The 16,468-nt window shown below is 44.7% G+C and overlaps 1 protein-coding gene across 1 annotated transcript in view; it reads left to right on the forward strand.

Moving 5' to 3' along the window:
• Positions 1 to 1,311: 1,311 nt before the first annotated feature.
• Positions 1,312 to 16,468, forward strand: part of LOC146830365 (forkhead box protein H1-like) — a 32,731-nt gene continuing 17,574 nt past the window's right edge. Inside the window, exons 1-3 of the mRNA XM_085604554.1 lie at positions 1,312 to 1,349; positions 10,431 to 11,014; positions 13,896 to 14,000. Of these exons, the coding sequence (XP_085460680.1) occupies positions 10,556 to 11,014; positions 13,896 to 14,000 (564 nt within the window). The 5' untranslated portion in view covers positions 1,312 to 1,349; positions 10,431 to 10,555. The remainder of the gene's footprint in view (positions 1,350 to 10,430; positions 11,015 to 13,895; positions 14,001 to 16,468) is intronic.

The following is a 16,468-nucleotide window of genomic DNA, read 5'->3' on the forward strand; positions in this document are numbered from 1 at the left end:
ACTGGTCATTTAGCTTCTGAAACCTCCGAAATAAATAAAGGAGTAGCCAACATCTGGGGGCTCGTTACATAGCTGCCGATGTGAACCCCTTGTGGTGCGTGACCCTTCAGCCAGGCTTGTATGCCACCAGCACGAGCGGTTTCAGATTTCCAGTCATAGTTACGGGCCAAAGGCATTAAGTGGCCCAATATTATTACTTTTTATATTTTCATACACACATTAATGATGGCCTCTCTCTCAATCCCCCTTCTCCCCTTCCTTGAATTCGTTTATCTAGTCCAGGAACAAACCTCGATTGAAAGGCTCGGGACTACGAAGTTGTCAGGGGCCTGACTTTCAGCCAGAGCGAGTTTTCCAGCTAGCAGCACGGTGCATGCTGGGAACTCTCACTTGCCTATCACATTATAAACGAATACGACTACACACCCCAGCATGGTTGGAGCTGTAGGCTGAAAAACTAGGACTGGACCACTGATACTCAAAGTACAGCCCGGGTGCCGCTCGCGGCCCTCCTGACCTTGGGGCAAGTCAGTAAATCATCGGGGTCATGTGCACCCCCCTGAGGGGCCTTAGTTGTTGCTGTACAAGGATAACATTATAGTTTATTAAATCAAACACAGGAGAAGGTATTGTAGAGCGTACATCGAGAATTTGAGTATTTTGAAGTACTCATATATGATAATGAAGAAAAAGGAGGCAAAGTGAAATAAAACAGCTGCCCAAGATCACACAATTTGGTCAAGTAGGGAAGCCAGGATCCACCCCAGGTTTTCTGGTTTCCCCTATGCCCAACTTACCCTGTTCCCCACAAAGACTCTACCCTGCTGGCATCGATGCAGTCCTTGGGCACACCACAGACCGTACTTTGTGGCCCCTGAGACAATGTTTGCGCGTACCCATGGACTGGACGAACAGCACTGTCAGGGCGCAAGACCAGATAAACAGCTATGGTAGAAGACACTTATCACGCACTCACACCTTCCTATACTTGTCTGTCATTTAGGATTCCAATGCAGTCTGGGAGTTTCAGTCCAGATTTTCTTGGATAGAGCCAGACTAAAATAACAGACTACACGAATTTGTACTGGAAACATGTCAATCCGTTGACAGCCAGAAGCGGGAACCAGCACAGCGGGTCTACGGATGTCCGTACTGTCCTGAATGATGAAGCATGTCGAAGGCATTATGGGACATGTAGTCTCGATCATTCCACGGACGTGGGCCGGACCGCACGCCCATCCTTGGAGTCTTACTAGCGCTCCGATTGGCTCATTAACACGTCACGAACCTGGCTTCTCCGAGACAGGTGGACTGAGGAGAGAGGAGAGTGAGGCTGTTCCTTGGCAATGGTAAGCGGAGGGTTTAAAACTTTTTACACACAGAAGGTATCAAACTAGGCACATAAAAAGGCCTTTCTGAGAGACCTGAGCTCTGCTTTTTGTGTTACCACGAGGCAAAGGCGTTGTAAGGCCTGGGCAAAGTAAGCAATGGTCCGACCTTCCAAGAGGGTCTCTAGGAAAGTGAACCCTCTCTCTATCTAAAGCTCTCTCCCTCTCCATCTACCCGGTGACAACTTAAGGATTTTGGGGGGTCGACATACATATTTCAATAGTTTTGGGTGAGCCCGTTCAAGTTTAACAACACTTTTAGTTTTGTTAGGCATCCTGCAGGCTTGAGTAAGCAGTAATTGGGTTATAAAATGCAGGTTTATTTTACGTACAGCGAAACACCAAAACATGTCTTGCCCAGGGCCCCCGAAATCCTTAAAATGACACTGCCCGGAGACCAATGCTTGTTTAGTCTCAAAGTCCTGGTTGAAGTTGTAAGAAGGGGATTGTGACTGGTTGTCTTTTACGTTTTTAGGTATTGTACCTTCGTTGCTGTTTTCTTGTTTATCTTTGTGGTAATTCATGACGCACTGCCTTAACAGCGAGGTGCCGCCTAACTCCGTGACATGGCACAGGTGTTTCCAGTCGGAGGTGCTTCTCTTACAAATCATTACCCGGTGTGTTGAGTGGACTGGGTCAACCGAAGGAAGCCTAGACTACAACACCCAGAATGCAACAGGCTGTCAAAATTCCAGTGAGATGGTGGGAGACGTATCTAGTATGAAGACTGGCATATGTGCCAGCACTCTCAATGTTGATGGAAACCTGCTGGTATTTCAGCCGAAAAGGTTTATTGTAACTTCCTTTAGGTTGGAGCCAAATCCCCCCCCCCTTGCTGTGAATCGTAGACATTATTTATTATCGTGGTATCATTTTTAATGTCTAGCTGTCTTTCGCATAGAGCCCTCCCTCATTCGCTGTGAATCTTGAAAATTGCTTAGTATGTGGTGTGTTTTTTTTTTTTTTTAAATGTCTTAATCTTCTCTGCCCCAAATGTTGGCAGGTATGCCCCCGTGTTAGTTGTAGTCGCCTAGAGCATCTGGTGGAATGAGGGGCGCTGGCACACGTCATTAAGTAAGGGTTCCGTTTGTATTGAGGCGCTTCCTGTCCGCTAAACGTACATCAGGAGGGGCCCGTCGGGCTGGGGCTTGAAGGCGGGCGGAGTATCTTTCAGAGGCCGCCTCTTCTTACCTGCAGGTGTCCACGCGTGGTCCAGGAGAGACAGACGCAGCCGTATTTTCAGGCTACTCACGGGAGATTCGTTTACACACAGTCGATCTGTGTAGCAATCCTGTGGATAGTTGAAGGTTCTCCTGAAAAGCAGGCATGGACCGCGCCCTTGTGGATTTTCAAAGGACAGCCCCCAGTGTAGCTGTAAGCTATTGTAACCAGCCTCACACACACAAACCCACCTGCACAAAGGCTCGCTTGATGATCCCGTTATAAAATTGCACCTTGTTTCCAATTCTGGCCTTTCATTTTACAAGCTATTGTGATTCGGTGTTATATTTCAGTCTGTTCAAATAAAAGAAACGACTACAACTCCCACAATGCACTTGTATGCTAATAGTTACCCTAGAACTGAGAGAGCTGGTATTCTGCAGATAGGGAAGTATGTGACCAGTTAGATGACCTGGAAAAGTTTACTTTATGAATCACAGTGGGCATTTTTATGTCTCTGTTAAATTTACTCGACCAGTCTGTGTGGACTTCAGCATTGTAAATATTAGTCAAATATCTCAGGATTCTTGTGCTATTCGCTAAGAAGAATGTGTGAGTCAACAGTGTCATACATGGCATAGGGGCTCTTCGACAGCGAGAATTCTTGGGCTTGCCCCTTTACTTTTTTATTAACTGACTATATAAGCTACTTGCAACTGACTTTCAACAGTCTGACCTCTGTGTATTCAATTTGTACTGGTCCGCCATTGACCTCAATTCACAAAAATGGCAAGGGGAACAGAAGTGACATCAGCCACCCTTTGAACTCAATGACAACACAGGAAGTGACATCATATGAACTTTGACTGAATCACTGGAAGTGATGCCAGAGGCCCTTGATCCTAATGATATCACAATTGATGCCACCAAAGCCTAATATAAGGGATAAAGTACCTCCTGCTGTACATGATCAAGATATTGCAAGTCACTGAGGAGTTCCATAGCCATATAGAGTAACGGGGCTGGAAGTTAAATCCCTTTTGAGCTTATGAAACTCCGAGGTGACTCGAAATATCCTTATCCTGTGTGGCACGGGGCTTTAATCCCATATAATACATGGTCACATCATTACCTTTCCCACAAACACTTAAAACCATTGTGCGTAGCTCTTCCAGAAAGAGAGAGCATGTTTGCAAATATGACATGAAGAATAAAAATACAACCTCCAGTGCAAAATTGAAAACCACAAAAATGTGAGATATTTGTTGAAAAAATATATTAAAAGCTGTTCAATACAAGTCATTAAAAAAAATCTACAATAGCTCAGAATATGTAGAAACATGCAGACAGATTCTAACTTTTCTATAATTATCTAAGGAATGGAAAAAATAATCAGTCTTTCTGCTAATCACTCTGAGCTAGAAAAATAGAGTAGAAGAAAAACAGCTGCTCTGTGACCTTACCTGTCTTTAGCACTTTCTGCTGGCTCTGGCAGCATGCAAAAGCCACCACCTATTGAAACGTCAATACATCAGTACAGTTGAGTTCCGAAGTTGTTGTGTTTTTTTTTTTCTTTTAATATAATTGGTGACTGAGTGTGTCTCTGTATATATAAGGGATTAAGTTCTCGCTGCGGTACATTATAAGTATATTGGAAGTCACCAAGGAGTTCCATAACTATATAGAGGATCGATGCCAAAAGCTGATTTCCTTTATAGAGTTATGGAACTCAGAGGTGACTTGTAATATCCTTATCATGTACAACAGAGGGTACTTTATCCCATATAATACATGGTCACACCATCACATTACCCACAAACCATTTAGAACCTTGGTGCATAGCTCTTTCTCATGAAAGAGTGAACATCTTTGCAAACATGAAGAATAAAAATAAAACTTCTAGTTCAGAATTAAACACCTGTAGGATAATTGTTGTAAACAGATATTATAAACGGATCAATACAAGCCCGTTTAAAAAAAAAAAAAGCTGCAGTAACTTGGAACGTGTAGAAACATGCAAAAGGATTCTAGCTTTTCTATCTCCAGGAGTGCAAAAAATAAATATATTTATTCACTTTGCTTGTCATTGTTAGCCAATAAAATATAGCAGAAGAAAGAAAAGCAATGTTCCGTTTTCGTTGCTTTAAACAGCTGTTTCAATACTGCTCAGTAACCTGACCTGCCTTTCACCTGGGCTGCTGGCTCTGGCAGCAGGCATTGTGACGTCAGGCATCGACTGTATTTACTTATAGTCGAGTTATGGTGTCTTTTCTTTATAATCGGCGACTCTGTGCGTCACAAATCGGTGATTGTAAAGAAATTAGAGGTGTGCATTTATACAGGGATTACAGAATCGCAAGTATTATAAATTATATTTCTGTTTAACATTGTTAGACAAAGGGTTATTAGTTTTGTTTAAACACATCTGTCTCCTTAAATTCACAAAAATGCAGTATGGCAGAGAGTTGAAAAATTCACATCTCTTTTTTCATTTGTTTTGAAACGTTACCTCGAGTGTGCATTGCACTTCTGATTTTGTTACAATGTAATGTCCCAGAGAGAGCTGCAGAAAGTAAACCATGCTCGTCGGGGCACTGTCATCTTATGTTCTTGGCACTGTGCATGCCACCTCTGAGGCCTGAGGGAGCAAGGCAATGCTAAGGGTGGCAAGGACAAGGGAAAGGGCTGCTACCCCTACATGGCATCCAAGGCTCCCCTTTTATGGCACCAGTGAGTATAGACCACAGATACATCTATGTACTTTCAGTAATGGACTTCAAGTTCCCTTGTCAGCTGTGAGTAGCTTATCCTGGCATGTTTCCAGGTTTGACTGCAGGGGGCCTGTGCCATTCACGTCGACGTACCTGCGCTGGTTCTCCACCCCGCTGTTCAACACCGCCAGGGGGAGAGAAGGAAAGTGCGCATGTCTGTTTGGCTTGCCGGCCAAACAGACATGCGCACTTAAAGTGCACCTACCACTCCTCCTCTTCCTAGCTAAAGAAGCTGGGATAGAGCGGATGGCCCTGCCCCACGCTCGACCTGGCTGACTGGGAAGAAAGTTCAAAATAAAATACATCCTATATAATTACATTTTGAATCTGCTGCTTTCGGCAGTGGGGTGACGCTCTTCTGCCATAGCGGAGGAGCCTCCCTGCTTTTTATAACCAGCAGAATGTCAAAGCTTGGCTCTTCACCCCTCCCCCCCCCCCCCCTGTCTCTTATAATGTTCTGGACAGAGAGAACACACGATTTTCATAGAAGAATATTGCATAAAAGCAGAACTGAAATGTTTCTGACGCAGGAACCAAATCAGCTAGTAAGTTAAAAACAAGTCCTACTTGTACATAATGCTCTTTGGCTTGCAGTGCACATGACTTATTACACAGAAGAAATGGTATCTTTTATTAATGCAAAACGCGGGAGAAACAATGACCTGCTTTTACATGTGACGTCGACAGGTTAACGGAGGTTCAGCTAAGCGGTCTTGCAGTGTTGCAGCATCACAACGTCCTTCCCAGGGAAGCTGGTGAAGCATTCTTTGGTTCCGTGCAAGTAGAGACCGTGGTTTGCAGCTGAATTTACATGATTTTCTGGAAGCAAAATGAAACCTCAACATGCACAGCTCGTTCAGAGCAAAATGACCAGGCGTCTTCTACAGTGTCGCCTAGTGCGACCTATTTACACTAAGTAAAGCGAACCTAAATGAGGCATTGATATGTTAATACAACGGTTGGCACTTGCACATTATATCATCTCATGCAGGCATTGTACACAGATAGTAATTCATTGCCGCTGTTTTCATTGCTGCAGCATTTTCAAGTATTTGTTCGGGAATCGTGTGCAAGTTCCCGTCAGCAGTCTGGCCGTGGCACGGTGCAAGAGCCAGAGACGGTGCAATGTGTTTGCAGAGGCTCTTAAATCCTGTCACTACGATCGAGTCGTGTTTTTAAAAACAATGTAGCTTATAGAGCGCATAGCTGCCCGACGCGGTTTCCCAGCGCTAGGCATGTATCGCAAGGCATCCAAGAACGATGTGCCAGTAGTTGAGTCTGAAGAGCCAGGTCTTCAGAAGGTTCTGAAACACACTGAGGGATTGGCATGCCCTCCTCGAGATGGGCGATGCATTCAATAGCGTAGGACCCTGGCAGGAGAAAGATAAGCTGCCCTGAAGAGTTCCTCTGATTCTGGGAACTGTACTTGGATTACAATCTCTAGAGTGGAAGGAACGGCTGGGACGGTAGCTTCACCAGCAATCTTATCATGGGTACCTTGGACCTGAATTACACATGCCTTGTGCGTGTAGCACCCTGCTTTGAGCTGGATTTGCGTTTCTACCAGAAGCCAATGGACATCTGGAAGAAGATTGGACGTACAAGAATACTTAGGGAGATGGTAAAGCAATCTAGCGGCAGCATTCTGGACCACCTGCAGATTTTTGATTGAGGCCTTGAGGGTCCCAAGATAAAGAATGCTGCCATAGTCCAGTCGGGCCAGAATCGGAGCCTGAATTACTGTGCGTTGGGCAGAGACGGGTAGTAACCAAAGAATGTTCTTAAGACACCAAAGCAGGTAAAGTCTACCTTCATTGAAATCTCATCATCAAGCCAGAAACCCAGGTACTTACCAAAAAGACAGGAACTGGAGGAGTTCCAAGGATATCTGACCAGTGACGCGAAACCCCAAATATTAGTGTTATTGCCCACAAACATAACCTCGGTCTTGTCTCAATTTAGTTTTAGAGAATTGTTGCTCATACAGACAGTCACCTCCAGAAGACAGATGTTTAAAGTGTCTGAGCTTCCTGAGGTGTAAGGGAGAAAATGATCTGTGTATCATTTGCATAAGAGAAATGCTATAACTCTCCACAATGTCATCCAGGGGACGACATAAATAATAAATAGCATAGGGCTAAGAGACCTGGGGGTACACCTGAGATTAGAGGATGGAAACTATCCTCTTAGTCTTGGCAAGGACCTGAAAGGTCAGATTCTGTAAAAATGAGTCTAGCCAGGTCAACGGCAGGTGACGGACACTCAAATCCTCCAGTCTTATTAGAAGGATCGTGTGTGATACTGAGATCCTGCAATCACGATGAAGTCCAAGTTGCTCTGCGACTCCCCGCAGGGTGGATTCCAGCTGTGGCCAGCACTGAAACTGGATTGAGAAGGATGGATAAACTCATTTGATTCAATAAACAGTGAGATTTGTTGATTCACACGCTTTTCGAAGATTTTAGGATATTATGGTAGAAACAAAATTAGTCTCTAATTGGACCAATTGAGATGATCAGGATTTGGTTTCTGAAGTATGGACATAATCATAGTATGTTCCCAAGCTTTAGGAACTTGGCCCTCTGGAAGCGTTGCAAAAGGTCAGGGCCTAGCTTGCTCATATACGAAGGTGGGAAAGGGTCTCAAGGTGATCCAGACTTTACAGAGTTCAGCAAAGTATCAATGCGTGAAAAAGAATCCCAGAAACAATGGGAATAAGGTCCAGATGAAGTTCCACTGCCAAGTTCTGTTGGTGCATCGGCAGCCATAGTGCAAGCGATGCTGGGTTCAGAATGAAGCTGGATTCAGAATGGGGCTGATCAGGATATAAAGCCACCCACTCCCATAATGGGATTACGGATCAAGACAAAAACTGCAGAATATGTACTAGACGAAAATGGTGCAGTTTGTTTTGAAACCAGAATATGGTCCAGTTTTGCCAGTGCTGTTGCTGGAGAGTGGGTAGCTGTCTTTGGTTTTGGCCAGCAACTTGAATCCCATGGAGATGGCCATGTACCGCGGGGGGTTGGCTGCCCATGTGGGGTTGGATGCAGCGACTGGCCAAAGGCCAGCCCTGTGGTCAATCCCCTCCATTGAGGTGCTGGCACAGTATGATAGAAATTCACTGAAAAAAGCAAAGGTTAAAGTGGCGTTATATTTAGAAGTTGGAATAGAACAAACTTTTAAAACAACAAATAAACACTGAAATTCACCAGTTACAATTGACTGCGCTAACTATACCTTGGTCCCCCAGCACTGCTTTTGGCCTCTTTATGCCCAATCCCCACTGTAGGCTCCTACCCTGCTGCAGTGCATAGCTTTTGGCCTTGAGCGGCAGGTGACAGGCCCTATTTTAGAGTACCCCCCCCCCCCTCCCATGAGACGCACGGCCTTCAGCTGTGTGCAGAGAGGGGTTGGCCACAAGGCTTGCAACGTACTTCGGCTGTGCACGGCAGGAAGTTGGCTCCAGGCCCTGACCACAGTCATGGGCAGTGAACCCATTAGAGTGAGGGTTTGGTTGCACGTCCTGGTTTCCAGCCAGGCACTGCACCTAATGCCTGACAAACTCCTCCTCTCTGCCCTCCACGGTGGATGCCCAACCCACAGTTTGCATTTTTACTTTGTAAAAAGATTCAGGAACAGCAGAACACCTGCGTTGCTTGCCTCTCAAGCTTCATCCTCCCATGCCCCCCACGGTACGGCGGTACTGTGCAAGCTTCTCCAAGAAAGTGGAATGGGCGCCCTGAAGAGGTCTCCTCTTGGGGACATTCTTTCAATAATGCACAATTAAGGGAACATTTCAAAGAACTATGCCTTGAGTGCTCTACTGATAAAGGGATAGCACTTACAAACTGTCCACAAAATTCCCTATACTGGCTTCCAATTTACAAAACTAATTGTACTTTCTATGCTGAAAGTGATCACTCTGACTGATTCTGATTGGCAACTTACTCTCCTAACTCGGATGAATGTTAGAACAGATCTGATCCCTTGGACAAGTCTAGTGTAATGGACAAGGCATGTGTTGTCTGTGGCTCCCATTAGTTATTACAATGTAATGTGCCTGGTTCATCCAATTAAATATTGTTCGGCAGTACTGCTCATCAGCATTTGAGAAGAACAAAATTAAACAGCAATCCATTATTAATGAGATTATTGTGATGAACACAAATATACTGTATTTAAATTGGTTAGGTAGGATCCTGAATGGTGTGGGAGAAACTCGAGTCAACGTGCTTCTGAAGATGTTTCGGGCTGGCAAGAGGAGTCGGTGGAGTTCCATCAGGATGGGGGTGAAGTGATCTTATAATTTCACATCCTTGTTGAAGTGTACCGTGGTGTGTAGGGTGCCCTTAATGGGGAGTCCGAGTGGTGCCTTGGACGCCATGGATCACGGCATTGCCACTGTCCACAGTGAGAGCGCTAGGCCTTGCATGGCAGTACTGAAGTTGATTTCTGGGAGGAAGGGTTTCACTTTCTTCAGTAGAGAGAGCTGTTAATGGGCGGCTTTAGTATTCTTGGCAATGTGCTCCTTGAGGGTGAGTTTGGTGTCGGGGTGTTTCCAAGAGACTTGGCATTGGGTAAAAGTTGGGGTTTGAATCCATCCAAGTATGTACTAGTTGTGGCTTGTTGTTTTTGTGAGCAGCAGAAACTCATTTCTTTTTGGGCGGGGGAGTGCGGGAGGGAGTTTAAGATGGAGGTCCTGGACATCCAGATCTGGATGAGTAGAAAGCAGTGTTCAAGTGCTGAATCAGTGGAGCAGGGGAGACATTAAAATGCAGTTGTTTGTCTCTGAGGTATTGATGAAATTCGATGTTTTTATATGTGAAGAGATTCCCAAGCGGCTCCATGCAGAGTTTATAGCAACACTCGAATATCTACATTTTAGATCAACTTGCATTTTTATGGTTTGCATTAGAAATGACTAGTGAGAATTTGCCAAACCTTTGTTTCTTTCAATTTTACAAATGATCACTGTTACTTCCTCAACTGTGCTGTGTCTCGCATCTTCCCCATCCCTGGCTCTCCTGTTGTCTCTGTCCTCTCCGGTTGGTAGCCTATCATCTCTTGTACAATTCTAATGGTCTGTATTTCACTTGATCACTCGCAGGAACGATCCGGATGAGACGTGAGTGCCTTTCATCACAGTTGTCCCTCTCCAGTGACTTCTGGTTGTGATTCGATCGGTGGTAGGTCTCTTCGATCAACTTAACGGGACCGAACGATTTTATCAATATGAGAGACCCTTCTGTCCCTGCTCTAGGATCTGCTGCTACAACTGAGCATCAGTGGCATCTTTACCAGACCCTGAGTGAACTGCAGCAGTATAGAGCAGCCCCTCGCCCAGCTTCTGACATGTACGGCCCACTCTATTACGGATATCCCTTCTTCAACACAGGGGCCGGCTATCCAGCTCCCGCGATACAACATGCGACGTGCACCACGGAGAAGGCACCAGACTGCAAACCCATGGAGAAGCTCACTCTACATTCTGGGAATGACTTGCCCGCTGAGAGATGTGGCTCTGGTGAAAGGGAAGGAAAGCAAGCAGATCTTCTAGGAGAAGAAATCAATGGCAATAAAAGTAAGAGGAAAAAAAACTACCAGCGACACGCCAAGCCGCCGTATACCTACTTGGCCATGATCGCCCTGGTGATCCAGAATTCCCCGGAGAAAAAGCTGAAACTCTCCCAGGTAAGAAAACAATCCTCTCTGGAAGCCGTTAACAATCCACCGCATATATTCTATTGGTGTGCGCAATGCAATAACTATAATAAATAATTAGCACAGTAGGAGAGGACAAACTCCTACACAACTGTAGCACCGCTGTTTTACTAACTCCTTCAGAACTTTTGATAAAATTGGTTCATCACTGGAGTGCTCTCCCGCCATAACCGCTATAACTAGGCTGTGGCCATGATACCTTCACTCACTAATTGATGCAAAGGTTTCAGTACTGAAGTGGTCTTTCTATTCTAAATATATGAACAGTGCCTTTTTTCAGTTCAGGTTCCAGACCTACTGGGAAACCCAGCTCAGGGGATGCTGACAGACAGGGAAGGATGTGGGAGCCACATCAGCACCCAGATTATCCATCACCCAAATGGCCAGCCTCCTTTCTGCATCTCATGGGTGGTTTCTTTGATTAGTCTTGGATCCGGTGATCAGAGTCGTGAAGAAGAGCAGAGGGTGAACAGGGCAATCGTTGGGCAATCCACCGTGAGCAATGAAGCTTTTAATGATGGGTGACCTCTATTGACCTCAGAGCAGAAGGCAGCCACCCTAGGTGTGTGAAGCAACAGCAGCACCCTTGTCTAGGCATGGTTCCTCACACAGACTGAAAGTCCTTGCACCAGCCTATTGCAAGTGGTATTTTTAGCTTTTTGAAGAGAGGGGACAGTCTACTTGTTGTCAGCACCTCGACTGGTCATCACGCAAGACATGGAAACACTTCCCACGTAGTATCAAAAGTAAGGCAATACCAATACACTTCCAACCACACACCCTCCACGGTGGAGCCTGCTATCCTTGTAGACCATCGCTTCAACGCCCCACATAGTGGTGGTAAACTCTGTGTACATTTTGCAATATAATCCAAGCAAGTTCAGGAGGCGAATGAGTGAGACCAAGGGGGACTGCGATATGGGTGGGCGAGAGCCCAGGGAGGGAAAAATGGAAAGGAGAGATCATGAGGGTTGGAGCAGGAGATGGGGAGAACTGAAGCCGCACAGATTAAAAGAAATATGGAGGTGGGGGAGACGAGGGGAGAGAAAAGCACTGGTATAGTGAAATGGAGAAAGAAAGGCATGGGAATGTGAGTTGAGCATCCATGCCAACAGACCTGATTCATGGGGTGGACTCCAGATTTTTAAAAGCACAAAACTGTCTTTAATTTAGCTTTCTCCCACCTGATATTGCTCCCATTTCAATGCAAATCAATGGGGAAAATAAATCCCCCACTATTATTGTTGTTGTTCTCATTTTTTTAATTTTATTTATTTTAACAAAAGCCCTCTTTTTGCTTTGCCAATGTTAGCAGGTGAGAGAAGGGGGGAGGATGGAGGCGGGAACAGCAGATTGAGAGAGAGCGGGCAAACGGCAGGGGACTTGGCCAGGAGGTGAAGGGACATAGGAGGTCAGAGGCAAGACCTGTTGCAAACCACACCCCACTGCAGTGTTGTCCTTTCAAACCCTGTATGTTTGTGAACTGAAAACAAATACACTCGGATACAGAGAGCTGTAGGTGAAAATGCTGACACGTGTATTCATTGCTTGCTGATGATGCACCCTTGCTAGCAATCAAAACTGGCACCAAAAATCCTTTAGTCTTTCTTCTACGGCATGCGGCGAGGGCCATATTGAAACATAATAAAATAATATAACAAACTACTACAAAATCTAAAGAAGAGTGCACCTTCATAACTTACGTGATCTAGTCAATTCAATTCAAAGTAAGCTTTATTCGATTATCAGAAATACAATCATAAAAGCATAAGACAACAAATACAAGACTTACTGTACAATTAAAACCAAATGCAATATAAAGGAATCAAGTATATACAATTTATGAAACCTAATGAACAGCCACCCAAACCTTAATTAAATTGTTTCCATAAGTTTGTTTCCAGTTGGGACAAATCCCATCTAGTGCAAGGACCCATGAGATCTGTACTCCCCTTAAAGGAATGTCCGCGCTCTAATTAGAAACTTAGAGAGTCGCTCGGCGGTCATGGGACGGTCGCAGTCTCTCATTGACTTAGTCCAAGACTATAAATACAACCTGCTCATGACAAAATTCTAAAGTTATCAACCACGTGGCTTTATTCAAAAAGATCATTACAGAAAGTAAAAAGTAGTTAGTTCACTAATTAACATAATCATAAGTATGCAAGTAGCGCTGCCTCTAGACTGACTTAGAGTGCGTCTCTAAAGAAAGGCCAAATATATCCGGCTCGCCTCCAAAATAGCACTTCTTTTATAATGTTTTAGAGACAGACACCCACATTTCATAGCACGACATTACCTAGAAGGGTTGGATTAAAAATGTTTCATTCACGACAACCAGGCAATCTATTCGTGGTGCAACACCCCTCGTAACTCCTATTGTCTAAGGGCTCTCATTGGTTAAAGCTGTGCACCTTTAATCAAGGAGATGAAATCAAACCTTAGATACACGGGAATAAAACAGCTTCTTCAACTACAACAGATATCGGCTAAGCAACCCATGGAACAACAAATATATACAATTGTATTAATAGAGACCATGGCCGAAGCTGTCTGTGTTTGTTGTTTTTCTGAAATTGAAAAAGACCCTCGCATGTGGGACGCTTTAATACCTAATATTACATGTACTTTTCTGCAGCGTTTCGTGAATGGTTGTGAAGGCAGCCTGAAGTGGCCTAGTTATGCTAACTCAAGCACTCCTAAATTATTCATTATTTTCTAGCTATTTTAAAACTCCTCTACAACTGTCTCCAGGAACAAGTCCTTCGCATATGCGTGTTCTCTTCTTACAGCTTGTCGACCAATTGTCCATTATGCAGGTGGCTGTGACAGTTGTTTCTGATTCTTTCAGATTGTGAAGGACATCGCCACGCTCTTCCCTTTCTTCAAAGGCGACTATCAAGGCTGGAAAGACTCCATCAGGCACAACCTGTCCTTCAATGACTGTTTCCAGAAGGTGAGCGGGCCTCGAGGAACTTTGATGTAGGGAGGGACTCCAGTCCTTAGGTTGGGACACTGGTGTGGCTGTCGGAGGGTTATGGGTATTCAATTCTAGTGTGTAACCATCTTAAAACTACAGAAATAAAGGTTTGTGGGTAACACAACTGGTTTGCTCTCGCGTACCTAAAGGAATACGGGGTTGTGTTGACGACAAGCTTGGGAAGATGTGGTCTAAGGTGTAGGCAAAGAAGCAACTCTCAGATGAGGTGAAAAAGACATTGCACGTAATGAGGGTCTTCTGGACACTTCAGTCGAGTTTCCCCGGACAAGAATGTCAAGAGATTCAAGGATTGTCTGACTGGTGTATGTTGTAAAGACTGAGCACTGTGCTCTTCTAGTGAAGGTCAATCAATCAAATGGGACTTCTAAAGCACGGCTAATCACCCGTGAGGGTATCCAGGCGCTGAGAACCTGCTGCTTTGGGAGGGTTCAGTAGCACAGCCAGGTCTTGATTCCCTTCCTGAATTCCAACTGAGAGGATGAGGGCCAGAGGTGAAGGGAGAGGTCGTTCCATGAATCCTCAGCGAGGTAGGAGAAGGAGCATCTTCCACTGTTTCGGCAGAGAGAGAGGGAGGCGGAGCGCCAGTGTTTGGAGGGTTTGGTGGAAGTTCAGGTGGTGGTTGATGTTTGCTGGTCCTAGTTTGTGTTGGGCTTTGTAGATGTGGATCGGCATCTTGAATTGACATCTCTTCTGAATGGGGAACCAGTGGAGCTTCTTGAGGTGGGGGTGATGTGGGTTCGCTTCGGAGGGTGGAAGATAAGTCTGACCACCGGATTCTGTATGGTTTGCGTCTCTTCAGGACAGGAGGTGCGAGGTAGGAATGATGATTGAGGTCAGCAGTTTGTTTCTATGTAGACAGTCAAGGTGAACCGATAACAAAATGAGAGAAAGAGGATATGTGGGTCTGTAAGTTTTGTTTATTTAACAATTTTATAGAAAGCTTGGCCGTAGATAACGGGAACATTTTTGTTGACCTGAATTTTGTTTAGGTGGCTACAGTGGGATTGGCCCTCTGACCACTAATATGGGGGGATGCATTTTGTGATAGTTATTGCAGAGCTGGAAAGATGTGCCCCTGCCTGTTTAGGCTTTTCTAGTCTGCTCTGTCTTTCTCACAGTGAACTCCACATCCTCACGACCTCAGAGGGGGCACAGTCTGCAAATTTCAGATCACCCAAGCCAGGGACACTTCACCTGGCCCTCCAGCTTACCAGCCTACCACATGTATAGTGCAGCAGATCATCGGAGTCTTTCGAACACTTTTTTCCATAGGGAGCTATGGAAAGACTTGCATAAGTCTGGCTTCTACGAGTAGCCATTGTATTCCTTCTTTTTTTTTTTTTTTTTTTTAAGGAGAGAAGTGGTCATTGTTTGGAAATATTACAAGTTTAGCAGTGGAGAGTAGAACTGCTTCAAGCAGGGCAATGGATTGCTGTGGAGCAAGTGCACATATGATGTTGCCACAGTCCAGTGTAGAGATGACCAGGGCCACTGCTGAAGTTCCAAAATAGATAGGAGGAAGTAAATGCTTGTTCTTTTTCAGTGAGTGAATTTGAAGTCCTCTATTGCTGATATATGGTCTAAAGGCCACAGTGAAGTTTAGATTACAACTAAGGAGAATACAGAAGGGGAGAAAACATCTACTGTTAGCTCTTAGGTGAAAGAAGTATCAAATGTGTATGTAGGCGTGATGAATAGGAGCTCTTTCTGTGGATTCAATATTAGGACGTTTTTTTAACATCTAAGCTTACCTAACGGGTAGGAAGGATGAGTATGTTAATTGATGATGGTTTTTAGAAGTGTAACAAGCCTTGTGTCTTCTGTTTATTGATGTATGGATACCATCATCCTCGAGTACAGAAATCCGAGGTTTCTGATATACATTGAGGAGCATGGGAGGTGGGATTGATCCTTGTTGCACATTGCAAGACATCAAAGTACTGCCAGAGGTGAGCTTTCCCATCTTTCCTTATTGATGACAATTTGATAGGAACTCATGTAAACCAGCACAGAATCTGGCCTCAAAAACCAATGTGCTGGTCCGCATCTGGTATGTATATGTGGTAAACAGTTCAAGACTGCTGAGACACCAAGGACAACCAGGAGGTAGGCATCCGTGATGGAGTGAATGTCATCTGGAAACTGAAGAATGGCTATTTCCATACTGTTGTCATCACAAAAGCCACATTGACATTCCGTTAAAAGGTGTTCCTTGTTGATAAAAGTAATTCATTGGTTGGATACATCATTCGATTTCTTTTCTGAGCCATTGTATGTTTGGAAATTGTCTTAAATTGGTGGCTAGGTTTTGGTCAATGTAGTTTTTACCTGCAGATTTGTGGCTGATCCTTGACATAACTGGCAAGGGTCCCTGGAAGGCTGAATCATAGATCGCCTTGCATGTTCGAATAGTTGGTAGGTAG

Source organism: Triturus cristatus, chromosome 5_1 (genome assembly GCF_964204655.1).
Source record: "Triturus cristatus chromosome 5_1, aTriCri1.1, whole genome shotgun sequence".
NCBI classification, from domain to species: Eukaryota; Metazoa; Chordata; class Amphibia; order Caudata; family Salamandridae; genus Triturus; species Triturus cristatus.